The 14,231-nt window shown below is 27.5% G+C and overlaps 1 protein-coding gene across 2 annotated transcripts in view; it reads right to left on the bottom strand.

The window, feature by feature from the left end:
- Positions 1–9,344: 9,344 nt before the first annotated feature.
- Positions 9,345–14,231, bottom strand: part of LOC112597629 (gamma-aminobutyric acid receptor subunit beta-like) — a 55,155-nt gene continuing 50,268 nt past the window's right edge. For both annotated transcript variants that reach the window (XM_025343747.1, XM_025343748.1), the window contains exons 6-9: positions 13,822–13,959; positions 11,635–11,919; positions 10,819–11,219; positions 9,345–10,110 (exon numbers count right to left, since the gene is read on the bottom strand). In XM_025343747.1, the coding sequence (XP_025199532.1) occupies positions 9,811–10,110; positions 10,819–11,219; positions 11,635–11,919; positions 13,822–13,959 (1,124 nt within the window). In that variant the 3' untranslated portion in view covers positions 9,345–9,810. The remainder of the gene's footprint in view (positions 10,111–10,818; positions 11,220–11,634; positions 11,920–13,821; positions 13,960–14,231) is intronic.

Below are 14,231 nucleotides of genomic sequence, written 5' to 3'. Positions count from 1 at the left end.
GTTTTGTTTTTTTTTTTTTTCATTATAATTTTTATTATTATATTATTAATATTATTATTATTACTTACCAAGGTGGTTTTTATTTATCATATTTTATATAAATACATTTAATTAAGTATAGTATATACAAATAGTTGTCGTATCACCATTTGGATACCATCTAAAAATTTAAACACATTTAAAGTTTTTTAAATTATGAAATACAATTTGTTTTATATTAAAACACATATTCTACTATCAATCAATAATGTGGCAAATTTAATTTCAAAATTTAAAGAATTTGATCGCTGTTTTTTTTTTAATATTTAAATTTTTGAACACATATATCAATTATTTAATTTGATTATGACAACTATTTTTTCGAATATTTGTGTACTACTATATTTACATTATTATTTATCATCATATTCTACATATATATATTTGTATTAGGTATTCAAGACAAAAATGTTCTCTGGAGATGGTGGGTTTTGGGTTTATTTTTGTTTTTTATCTACACGTTTGCTCAATTTCTATTTTACACCAATAACATATTTACACACGTGTTATTGTAAAGATTGATAGTATTTTATTTTGTTTGTTTTGATTGTTTCAGAACAACTTAAATATAATACTTGAAATATTATTATTTTGTGTTTTCAGATTATTTTATATTTATTTTATTTTATAGTGATAAAACTAATGTTAACATTTATTAAAGCACTTTTTATAAATACTTATTAAGCTGCTATCAAGAATAAGTGTCCCTCCCACCACACTCCATTGTTTTACTCTTATTGTTTGTTTGTTTATTTAATTTTTATTATTATTATTATTATTATTTTGTTTTTCTACTAATTTAATTGCAGCCAATGCACTTACATTTTTATAAATGACTGATATATAACACATTTCGTATGATACATTTTTAATTGTTTTGCTATTTCATAAAGATATATAGTATATCAATTAAATGTTTGAACAACTCAAGATGAGAATGTTTGTTTATTGTAAAACTAACCGTTATAAATTTACTTGATTACATTAAATTAAAGCGTTATGCTAATGTAGGTCTTAATATATTTATTATATTCATCTGTGTAATATATTAATTATCAGTTATTTATCATTGCAATAATTTATTAATATGTTTACCCATTGTTATTTTTTATTTTTATTATTATTATTATTTAACTTCTCAGTAGTTCATGCAGTCTTCAGAAAATTTATGATGTATTTGATTTAATTGTTTTAACAGTGTTGTTAAGCCTTACATATATCTTTAGACCGCAAAGTGATATTAAACGAATAAATTCATTTTTTATAAATTGGTTTTCTTTGTATAGTTTATTTGTGTTTTTTATTGTATTACTAATTAAATTACCTAGCTCACCACTGAAAACTAATAACAGCAACAGCCGATAACTCTATTAAAAAAGCATTTACACATGATTTTGGCTTATAGACATACTTCATATAGATTGTATAAGTAAGCATATGAATATTTAAAAAAATAGTTTGTACAGAACTACCTATCTGAAACTTCTCTTTAAATAGATTTTAGTATCTACCTAAATGAGAAAAATCCAAGAAATTATAATCAAATTCAGTTCGATAATGTTTGAGTATTTAAATCCCAGCCCGAATTATTCCTTCTATCATTACCAGATGTTCAATTTAACACGGGATACGGCCAAATGTCTGTCGGCCGATTGTACCACACCCATTTAACACTATAACAATAATAATTATTACCGTTAATGGAAATATAGGTATTTATCTTATTTTTTTTTATAATTTTGAGCTACTATAAACAACATTTTTTACTTTATGTTAATGATGTAATAATGTTATGCATTTTCGTACATTATTTTGAATAATATCGGCCTAACTTACAAAAATTTAGTAACTTAAGTTTATAAAATAAATGAGTGCTATAGGTTTCAAAAATAATATTAAAAAAAAGATGTTATATAGACTAACAGACCGGCCATACGTTACTGAGCAGTTTTTTTTTTTAATACAATAACTTTATTATCCATAAGTAGGTACTTACAAAAAAAGACAATTTTCATGATTGTAATTATATTATTAAACAGCTTATAAATTCGACCAATTTTGATAAAAATTTCAAACTGTTTTGAAAGAGATGAGAAAGGCTTAGATAGTGTTTGAACCACGTTCAAAGATATATGCTAAGTACGTTCTAACTAATAGAAATACAACATTTAAATCAAGAGTTAGAAAAGTAGTGTTTCAATATTTTAATATTATGTATGTTAATATTACGCTAAGTGTGAAGAATGAAGAGCGGGATCGACGGCTGACTAGATTTTCTGACATGCGTCGTATAGACCATGGTATACAAAAGTATTCGATGTACTCGTATGCTAGGCAAGAGTGAACAAAAGAAATCGAAAGCGACAGAGAAGAAGACTCCGCGACAGTTCACTGGATATCGGTGATGTTCCTAACAACGATGTACCAAATAAATAATTTATGTGAAGGAATGGGTTTTGAACGTCAAATTATCATATACACTATCAGTTGTGGTGTCCGAAAACTATGATCTCAAATAAAACGGAATTTATGCAAATTTTTTTTCCTTCGTGGGCCACTGTCAATTTTTGGCGTTTTTTTATTTTTAATCACAAAATACGATTTTTTAGTGAGTAGGATGATTATAAATTTGTTTGAAACGCTCTAGAATGTTAATTGGTGTGTCGTTTTACGTGTTTATGTAATGATTTATTTGATTTTCGAAATTTTTACAACAAATGGCCCCGAAAATCCGTTTTTCTAATAAAATTACGTTTCATGCGATATTTATGTGAAGGAATGTGTTTTGAACGTCAAATTATCATATACACTATCAGTTGAGGTGCCCGAAAACTATGATCACAAATAAAACGGAACTTATGCAAATTTATTTTTTCTTTAATTGGCCACTGCCACCTGTTGATGTTTTTTGTTAAAAAATTAGATTTACCAATTATTAAGAGTATTGGGTATTTGTTAATTTAATTGTATCAATCTAGAGTGTTAAATTGAGTTTCGTTCTACCTTTTATGCAATTATTAATTTGATTTTTATGTTTATGATATATTTAATATATATGTATATTTAAATATATTTCTATATTTAATATTTTTTTTTTTTTTTTGTCCCACTACCACCTGTTCATTTTATATTGGTTTTTAATGTATTATTTCTACTTTTTTTTAGTGTACTGTATTTGTAAATGTACCTATGGGTCTTGTTAGTACGTGTTTCATTTATTACTTATTAGTTATTACAGATATTAGACAATTTATAATATTTTAAATAACGTTTAATTAAAAGTGCAATGTTATTATTGAAATGATTTTAATTCATTTTTAATAATTTCCTTAGTAACGGAACTAAAAAAAATATTTGTTAAATACAATTGTTATATTTTATTTTTCAAACAGGTATTTTTTGCCTTTTTTCACCTTTTAAAATTTGCTACATGTAGCGGTTGCACCTTTTGCTTCTTTGTTAACGTGGTTCTGAAATTTATAATCTAGTACTTTAATAAACTTTTTTCAATAAATTTTAAGATTAAATCTTAAAATCAACAATTTTCACTAAGAGAATTAATTAGAGTATAATGTTTAGGAATGATTTGCAATTCCTTTTAACTCTTGTCCCATATTTTGATATTTCTTAAAATTTTAGAGTCACACTAGCTGGAACCCACCTACTCTTATTTTCTAGATACCAACTCTTAAACGGTTATATTGCATATTCTGAAAGTGAATTTACAGTGTTTCACAGTCAACTTGCAAAATATTGTTGATGATTTTGAGCCAGAATGTCAATGGAAGTAGTTCGATGTTACTTACAATTTTATTTTAACTTCTACTTAAAATATTCATACTTATGAGAAAAATAATTGAATGAAAATTTTAAAAACAAATTTTCTAATATGGTAAAAATATCTATTATATTTTGTTAAAAAATATAAAATTTGTAGTTCACACACAGTTCCGTGTAATTTGAGAGTGATTAATTATTATAGGTAAAGTTAAAATAATGTGTAAATTATCTCATGGTAAATATATAAACGTATTTATACATATTTTTTCAATAAGCTGTATAAGGTTTCAACGTCAATGGTTATTATGCTACTTTTAGCTTAAATATGGATGGTTTCGTTGAAAATTAAAAATAGTTACATTATTTAAAATGAATTACAATATGTTATACTATTGAGTTAATACTATTGAAAAATAAACAAAGTTCTTGAATTTTTTCTCCATTCAATTTTATTTACAGTGAAATTGCGTTTTTAATTATATTATTTGATAAGATGTTATAATATTTCTATGAATTATACCGAACAATGAGATTTATTTTACCTAAATATTTAAATAATTATGAGACGATAGTAATAATTACTGCTGGATATTATATAATATTAATTTTATTATATAGGTATAGACGTATTGTTTGTTTTAACATGAAAGGATGAATCCAAAGATATCGTTACGATTTTCAATTTTAATTTAGAAATTACATTTTTCAGTTGGAAAAGATATTCTACACATAACTATGTGCAGCGAAAAGCTGACACAATCGTTTCAATTCATTATTGAATTTATAGCTAATCGATCTATTTAGGGATTTTACTGTGAAACGCAATTCCACAACTCTATTGCATATGAAAAAAAAACTTCTTCATGCGGACCAATTGAAATCGGTACAACTAACATATTTTACTAATGCGACTTGAAATAACTTTTTATCGTTTTTGCCAAGCCAGCCATAGTATAAATTTATTATTCTATTTTAAACAATTTAATAATTATGATAAATTTACTATAAGTAATAAAATCATAGATTTTGTGGCTCTGGAATCCAAAGTGCCGATTACTCTATATGACAACGCACCTATGATATGGACTGAGAAAATTGTTGCAGGGTAAAAGGAACAGCAACGACGATGACGCAAAGAAAAATACTCATTCGCTCTTGGCGACTTTTTGGTTCGCTTCACTTTATTTATTGAGCTCAGTGAGATTTAGTAGACTATAATTTATCGTACACTGCAGATATACATATTATTATATGTAATTATATAGTACTTAAACGTATATATTATATTATTATACATTTATATTTTATATTATGTATAACTTAAAATAATATTACCACCGACACGTAAACAATATAAACAATAATAATAATATACATAATATAATACTATATACGTGTACACATAAACACATGCATACAATAATATGCGTTCAATAAATATGTGTAAGCGCATAAGTACATTTATGTCGTTTTACATAATAATATATGTATTATGTTTGCTAACACAGAGAACGGAAGCACCCAAATAGATAATAATAATAATAATAATAATAATAATAATAATAATAATAATAATAATTAGACTTTATAGTGTTCTTTTTCTCATCGACACAATTTTTTTTTTCGCGAAGGTAAAACATAATAATGTAATATTACGTTTTGTCTAACGGAAAATACAATCAGGTGGTAAATAAGTGAATATAAGGTAATAATAATAATACAATATAATAAACAGTAATTATCAATATCGGAACGAACAAAAACAACTTGTGACAATAAACTACACATACAAACTTAAAATTATAACAATATTTTTTCTTATAGATTCACATTAACCTAATACAAGATTTAGAATATCCGATGGTAGTTATTTGTACACTTTAAAACAACTACCGTTTATCGTTTAATTAATTTGTATTATATTATTATTATTATTTTCATACGTTATTAATTCTAAGGAAGTCAAATTTTTTTTTTTTACGTCAATGCATAAATACAAGTATAATATTATTTTATACGACGTACGTACAAACGTATAAATTATGCTTATTACACATTCTAGTATACGCAGCATTGATTTGATATTTATTTTTTTTTTTATATTTAATATCGTTAAAATGTGCGAATCACAATTAGTTGAAAGTGCTTTTAAAAAGTGTACGTAAAATAAATCAAATCGCATAGGCCTATAACGGTCATAATAATAATAATAATAATAATAATAATAATAATAATAATAATAATAACAATAATATTACAGTGATGTCGTCTACGGAGTTAGAATATTATATACCTACTTATATTATTTTATAGCGTTTAAATAATATAATGATATTATATAATGGGTATACTGATTCGTCACTGTTATGTCCCTTACTATTATAAATACATTAATCGTTTTTGTATGATTTCCGTTATAATTTTACACATTTTTTGATACGTTACTTTTTTAGCTAAGAAACGGAAGTGCAGCTGATGCGATACATCATCGTGCCGGCGACACTTCGGCCGAAAATCGACTAATCTCAAACCCCCCAATAATGTTATTGCAAAAACGTGTATCGTACACATGAGATATAGCGTAGCAGGGAGTCAATATCAAGAATAGTCTGTGACGTAGCCAAGAGGTGGGAAGTTGAAGGGGATGCAGTAATTCTGGAAATTCCAGATACATTTTAAATTGCCTAGTGTTTTGTGAACTTATATTACGTGTCAAAATATTAAAATCGTAATTTATATGAAGATAGTTAAAAAATGTTGTACATCTAAGGCGTCATAATACCAATTACATGTTAAGGATACTAATAGCGTACCCCCTCACTCAAAAAAAGAAAATTCTTGGCCACGTCACTGCATATATTATTGAGATATTGTCTAGATTTCTCGAATGGGTTTCATGACACATGACACATTGGGCACGCGACGATATCACTGAAAATGTAAAAAAAAAAATAGATATATTTCGTCTTAATATCATATACGTCATATTTACATAAAATAAATATGTCGATTTGCATTTTTAATTTTAATCATAATAGAATATAATATTGATCAATTGTATAACAATTTATTCATATTGTTATTATTTCGTTATTTATATCATCAATTTTTTTTTTTTGTACACGCGCATTTATTATTCATTATTCATTAATCGTATTATGGAATAATATAATATATATATAGTTTTTTGCTTATAAAAATAATTTCAAGAAATCAAAATTGTGTTCACTATAACGGCTGAAAATGAAAATCGCAATAACACGAAACGACAATAATAAATATAATAATATATATTAATAATAATAATTGAATTGTATTTACTGTTAAAAATGTGTTTAATTTTGTTTTCGTCTTATCGATAATATTATAATCTACTATCTAATACATACGTATTATAGTATAGTATAACATAATCGATGCAACGTGTGCCATAAAATCATCGAATGAGCGATATTACATTCGTCGACAATGAAATCGACTCCGAAACACGTACACTATATTATTTCATATCATTTATGTATAATATCATAATGTTATATTTTATAATTTCAAATATGTAATATTATATTTACACATTATATCATTATGGAGATATCAAATTAATTTTGTGGTAGTTATTATTTTCAAATTTTTTTCTCTTTTTCCAGTATATAAAACGCTACAAAAACCTTATAATTTTATTCATTTTCGTTTTGTTTAATATCAAATAATAATAACAATCATCGTCGTTTTCATTATAATGTTTACACTTAACAATAATAATAATAATAATAATAATAATAAAGGGACCGAAAATTTAAAATGCGTTGATAAATCATATCACTATAATACTACATAACTACAAACTTAATATCATCGTAGAACATATTTTGTGTGCGCTTTTATCGTGCATTAGGGGGACTTAACATAATAAATTAGAATTATAATATTATTTTTGAGATTTAAGACAACGCTCGTGTTTCGTGTCGATCCGCCGATCTTTTTTCGTATGAGTAATAGATGTAAAATAATATTACTTGGATAATGTACCTATGTTATATACAGCTAGTAGAGTGGAATTAGAACCTTTTTGAAACGATCAGGCGGAGGGTGTCATGAATAAAAACAATTATTTTTAAGTTCTAATCGAAATTTGGGTTATTTATAATAGTATCATAACTTCGAATCTGTACAAATTATATATTTTTAATTAAATAAATACAAATTTATAGTAACAAACAAATCTTATTTTCATAAAAAAATTTTAGGCATTTTTAATGTTTTTTTTTTTTAAATTTACAACAAGCAATGGAAGCATATAATTTTTAGGAGTTGAAAATTTACAGAAAATAAGAATAAAATTCAGCTGGAATTAAAAATAAATTTATAAGTAAATTTGTAGGGTGGGATGAGAAATACGCCGCCAAATAAACGCCCAGGTATACACCATTTTTGAGAATGGATTAGGAATATTAACAGCTATATGATAACAATTATTGTTATCATAAGTAAGTGTGAATATCACGATTTAATATCGAACATAAAAACGATGATTGAGCACTGTAGTTAATGGTTTATTAAATCACGCGTTGCTACGAAAATATAATATTGATATAACGTTATGATATATCGAAATTCGAAAACTTGACGTGACAACCGCTACTCCAGAGCTATATAGCCTATATTGTCGTAGTAATAATAATAATGCTACTAATGTAGGTACTATTTTGAATTTTATTTGAAAAATATTTTATTCTGAGAGACGGAAAATAACCGCAGTCAATTCGAATCACGTGATAAATGCCTCTTAAAAACGAAATATCGGTTGGCCGTTGTGAAATGTTGAGATATAGTTATTATAATTATTATCATGACAACGGTCGAATAGTTAGGTCAGATTAGAATAAAGTTTTTAGTTGTATAATAATAATTTAGATAGTCGTTTTACTATTTTAAATCGCAATACATGTTTTTATTTTATAGACGGAATGTTTTCGGAAAGAGGATTTCAAAGTATTTTTTGAGACGGTATTTTTGTTAAGACATTTATTTTGTTTTGTTTTATTTCGTAGCCGACTTTTTTTTGGGGTTGAATTCGTGGACTCTTTTTGTATTAATTAGAGTGATAAAATAGAGATTTGATCACGCGAAAGACCCTGCAGATAAAATAAAGAAGAAAATTCTGTCTATAGGTACCTATATTAATTTATGTTGGTATGACTAGGGTACATTTTATTATGATTTTTAATGTATTTTTGTTGGTTAAGGAAACAAATAGCTGGTTTATAGTTTTATACCAAAATGTGTTTGTGGTTTATATTGCATAGGGAATATTTTTGAATTTCATCCAATTTTAAACTTTAATGTATAATTTAGATTTTTCTAGAATAAATTACCTACTAAAATTTTAATATTTTTTACATTTTAGAAAATAACAAACATTGTGTTTGATTTTCAGGCTCAAAAAAAGTAAAACTTAATCCGTTTTTTAAAGAAATATTATTAATTAATAAGTGAATTTTTTTTTGACATTAAACATTAGAAATTTATTTACCATTTTTATTTTAAAGATCACATTTTTATCATTAGATATCATAGGTAAAAATCAAGGTATTCAAAAAGTAATTAATTTAATATCAAACGTTGGTATTAAAATATTTTCATATAACTACATTAGAATTTACTTTTTTCTTAGAGCATATTTTTGGGCATAATTTGTTAATTTTTAGGGCATATCATCATGAATATTGTTTAGTTAGTTTTTAGGGCATATAATTCTCGGCCCTAATAATCATTTAATAATAATGTTATAATCGTACAATAATTACTATAATAATAATAATAATAATAATAATTTAATATACTCGGGATGCAGTATTTTTTGTAGTTGAGCTCTTATACTAAACCTAGATAAAAATTTTATATTTTATAATAGTATTGTATTATAATATAAATATATTATCAAGTCATTGATGTCGTTATCATCGGTGTGGCGCAAATTTATGAATAAGTCTACTTGTCCGCCTCGAGCAGCACTAGGTCGTCGGCCACCACGTCGCTGATGTGTAGGTAAATGATCCAGTACATAAGATTAAAGCACACGAAGCACACCGGAAACACAATTCTTGAGTACTTGTCAATGTCACTGGGCGTTATTCCGTACAGCTTATTGATGTCCTTGTTGGGGTGCATGACGTGTTGCGGTTGCAATGGGGTAATGTTGCCGTCGTCGTCCCCGCGACCGTTGATAGTGTTTTCCAGTGATCCACCCTTGAGATAGTTCTTTGAATCGTGAGCCTTGAAGCGCACATTCTGGAACCAATGAGAAACCTTACAGTGATGTTGTTACAACAATGATTGTAGATCTCAAAATGAATACTTCATTATATGTTTCTGGGAAAGGGGGTGTACACAATTGTAATTAAATGCATTATGCGTTATTCGTATGTGTTCAAATTTTAGTTTAAGTATAAGATTCAGAAAACATTGGAAATTTATCATTAATTTTCTTTATAAATAGCCTTACATGATAAAAATTGTGAGAACCAAAATAATTATACAACTAATTATAATATTTTAAGACATTTTTTTTATTTATAACTTGGAGCAGTTCATAACTAGAGTATATATTAAGCTAAAAGCAGAAAAACCTTTTATTTAATGGACGTGTAACGTAAAATTACAAGTATATACCTACCTAAATATATGGTAATGTTTATCAATAATTTTTGTTTAAAAAAATGAAATTTTAAACTTTATTATAGACTTATTGAACTTGTAATAGACCACTATGCTACACACATTGTATTGAAGCATATTATATTACTCAATTACAGCAAAACTATGTTTATATTTAAACAATATGTATTTTTGTTACTCGCTGTATCAAACATTTTAGAACTTTAACCGTAAAATTAATCTTGTCAGGAATATATTTGACTCAGGAAAAATATGGCAGCAGTCATTTAATAGAACCTATCTTTTTCCGGTTAAAAAATCACTTGGCACAAAGACACTTACAGCTTGTCTGGGCAGGTGATCCATGTCCCCAGAAAGGAGTTGGCCGCTGTGACCACCGTGGCCGCCATGACTGTGCCGAGAGTGGCTGTCGTGTCCACCATAACCCGCCATCGTCCCGTGGGAAGATGGCAAGCCGTGACTAGACAAGCCGTGTGACAGCGTACCGTGGCCAGAGAGTGTATTATGGCCGGAGAGCGTATTGTGGCCGGAAAGCGTATTGTGGCCGGACATCGTACTGTGACCGGACATGTTTCCATGACTGGAGCGCGGCTGTTGATGAGAATGCACGTGGCCGAGTGTGTCATGGCCGCCTTTCTTCTGTTCAGCGATCTTTTGTATGGCAAGAAAACGATTTTTTCTCATCTGTATCCTCTTCGCCATATACCCGACAGTAGCGTACTCTGTCAAAAACGAATAATGTTTTACGGCATTAGGTGGTATAAGGTATCATAAAATATAATTGAAAATCGTATATACGTAATTGGCATAGCTTTAAGTTGTTGTATAGTAATTCTAAATTATTATAAAAACTAATTTAATACTAAACTTTATCATAACGGTTTTTAATTTTAATTTAATTCATATTTGATATTTTTACCTTTATATAAAAATAAATTGAAAAATTGTAAGTACCTATTCAAATAAATAAAAAGGGCGACAATTTCTCATTTTTAATGCGATGGTAAACGGACAGCGGGGAAAAGTAGTAAATGAATACTGTATCTCATTTTTTGAGAAAAACGGCTAGTTACAGTCATTAAAATGCCGTTAACGTATTACACAATAAAAACGATAACAGTCGTTTTGCACACTAACCCAACAGCGAAGCGAACACCATGACGAAACACGTGCCCAAGTACACGTCGATCGATTTCACGTACGATATCTTCGGCAGTGCTGCGTTTGTAGAAGACATGAGCGTGGTCATGGTCAACACAGTGGTGACGCCCAACGCCACTCTGGCTGGCGTGGCATTTCGGTTCAGCCAAAAGCTCACCCAAGATATGATGACGATCAGTCCGCTGGGTATGTAGATTTGGATTAGATAGTAGCCCATGGATCGCACGAATTGGATCTCGCAAGCCAACCTCGAATAGTTACCTGTATAGCGTATAATTAGCATAATGGACGTGCAAGTTGGATTCGGGTATAGTTAAAAATGTTCTATGACCAGGGCTCGAAACCGTTTTAAAATTAATCAGGTTTAAATCGATTTGAAAGTACGGATTTTGAAATTTTTATGTGAATATCAGTATTTGATATTTTTTAGTTTTGGTTTCAAGAATGGTTTTTTCGATATTTTAGTTTTGGTTTGGGTTTTTTGATCCTTGTTCTTAATAAGGTAGTAATCACTATAGATTAGATATTTATTATTTATAAAAGATTTATTATCTCAAACTTTAAAATGCTATATTATAATATTATGTTCATAGTAAATATTAACAAAACACAAAATATGCATAATAATTCAGTTGTAGGGTAGAGGGACAGAAATATACTATATTTAGTGCCTATACTGGGGTCTGTGACCTTTAGGCTTACAGAGAAATATCTAAAATAACCACAGTTAAATGTAGTGATATAAAACCTTCGTGATATTGTTATCGTAATGATAGTAATAACAGAAATATAATAAATACATTTTACTTCGTTACATAATAAAGATTTTTATTAATAAATTCAAATACAAATAGTATTTACTTCTTATAAAATTACTTATTTTAATTAAAATTGTAAAAGTAATAATTTGCAATTAACTTTTAAAACATTGGAATCAACCAATATGAGTTTTCACTTTTCACTTTAAACGTTTTTGGTTTTATGAGAAGTTTTTTTTTTTAATTCTTAAGTTTTGTAAACAGTTTTTCAGTTTTTGGGTTTAAGTAATGGTTTAACTATGTTTTTTAAGCGTTTAATTTTAGTTGCGGTTTCGGTGATGCTAAATAAAAAAAACCAAGGTTTTAAGAGGTTTTCGATTAACCGATCTCGAGCCCTGACTACTACCATTTTTTGTGGCTTATATAGCTATATTATAAAATATGACGGCACTGTAACGTATACCCTACTAAGACTATCGGTTATATAAATTGATTACTGCCCTCCTAAATAGAACGAAATACATCTCCATAAATCAACGTTGTCGGAAAAACAATTTTTTGATATATACGTTTTCTAATTTAAAAATATTCTTTTCGCTGTTTTTTGCAAATCATAATGTGGGAGTTGTTAATAATAAGTGATATCGATACATAATATATATTATATATTAAATTAAGATTTTCAGTGATATTTACTATTTCAATATTCTAATATAATACGTTAACCAAATATTTTTTTGCAGTAGCTCTGTAACAGTAAAATGTGATTTGCCATTAACCAATATACTCATAAGTGTAGATAACGAATTAATGATTTAATATATATGTTTGATAAGTACTAATTGTATCTAATTAGATATTCAAGTATGTGTTTTGATTCATTAGTGCGTGTGAATACTGTAAATTAATGTTATAGCAAAAAGAATCATTGTAAATAATATCAAGTAAACAATATAAGATTTGAAAAAAGTTAATTTTACAAAAATACTTTTAATTATATCACAGGATATGTCACACAAACTGCATTTTATGGTGGTAGGCTAATGGTGGTGGTCATTTAGTCGAAAAAACATGAAATGTCTTCAATTTTTTCTTTCCAAATTTGCCATGTACTGCGTTTTTTCAGGAGGGCAGAATACTCAATTACTACTGTTGTTGATGATAATATAATTACGTGGCAGTTCATTTTCCAGAAAGTTGTTGAAAATTTAAGTTTGTTATAACGTACATAATTATATAATTGTATGCACGTTATTTTACAACTGAGTATTATTATCAAATAATTCTAACATTATATACGTTGACGTCAAAACACCAAAAACAATACTATTACGTTGCAATACAATTTTTATTCATTATTACTATTATACTTGCGTTGGAAATATTTTTTCGTTCAAAACATTACCTGTTGTCAGGCTAATTTCCATAGCTCTCTGCCGATGTCCCAGCACTTTAAACTGAGGCAAGGACACTTCGTTGGACACGCCCACCGAGTTCGGTCCCTCATTCCACTTATATCGGATGTCTCTCATCGTATAACCAACTGGGGAAATTACAAATGCACACCTCTAACGTTTAGACCTGTCTTCGGAGCCAGAGACCCACCCATCACGTGTCGGGCACGCGCTCGACAGAATATCGAACAATGTATTAATATATTATTTTGTATATCACATAATTATTATGACATTGGGCGTATTACTATCAATTAATATTGTATACAATTGTATAGGTACGCGTGTCGATCACACGTCGTAAATCTTACGTTCATGTATACATAGTAAAAATCTATACAATATTTTATACGTTATTTAT

The sequence above is a fragment of the Melanaphis sacchari genome, unplaced genomic scaffold (assembly GCF_002803265.2).
Source record: "Melanaphis sacchari strain LSU unplaced genomic scaffold, SCAv2.0 Contig42_pilon_pilon, whole genome shotgun sequence".
NCBI classification, from domain to species: Eukaryota; Metazoa; Arthropoda; class Insecta; order Hemiptera; family Aphididae; genus Melanaphis; species Melanaphis sacchari.
This window is presented reverse-complemented; position numbering and strand designations above follow the sequence as displayed.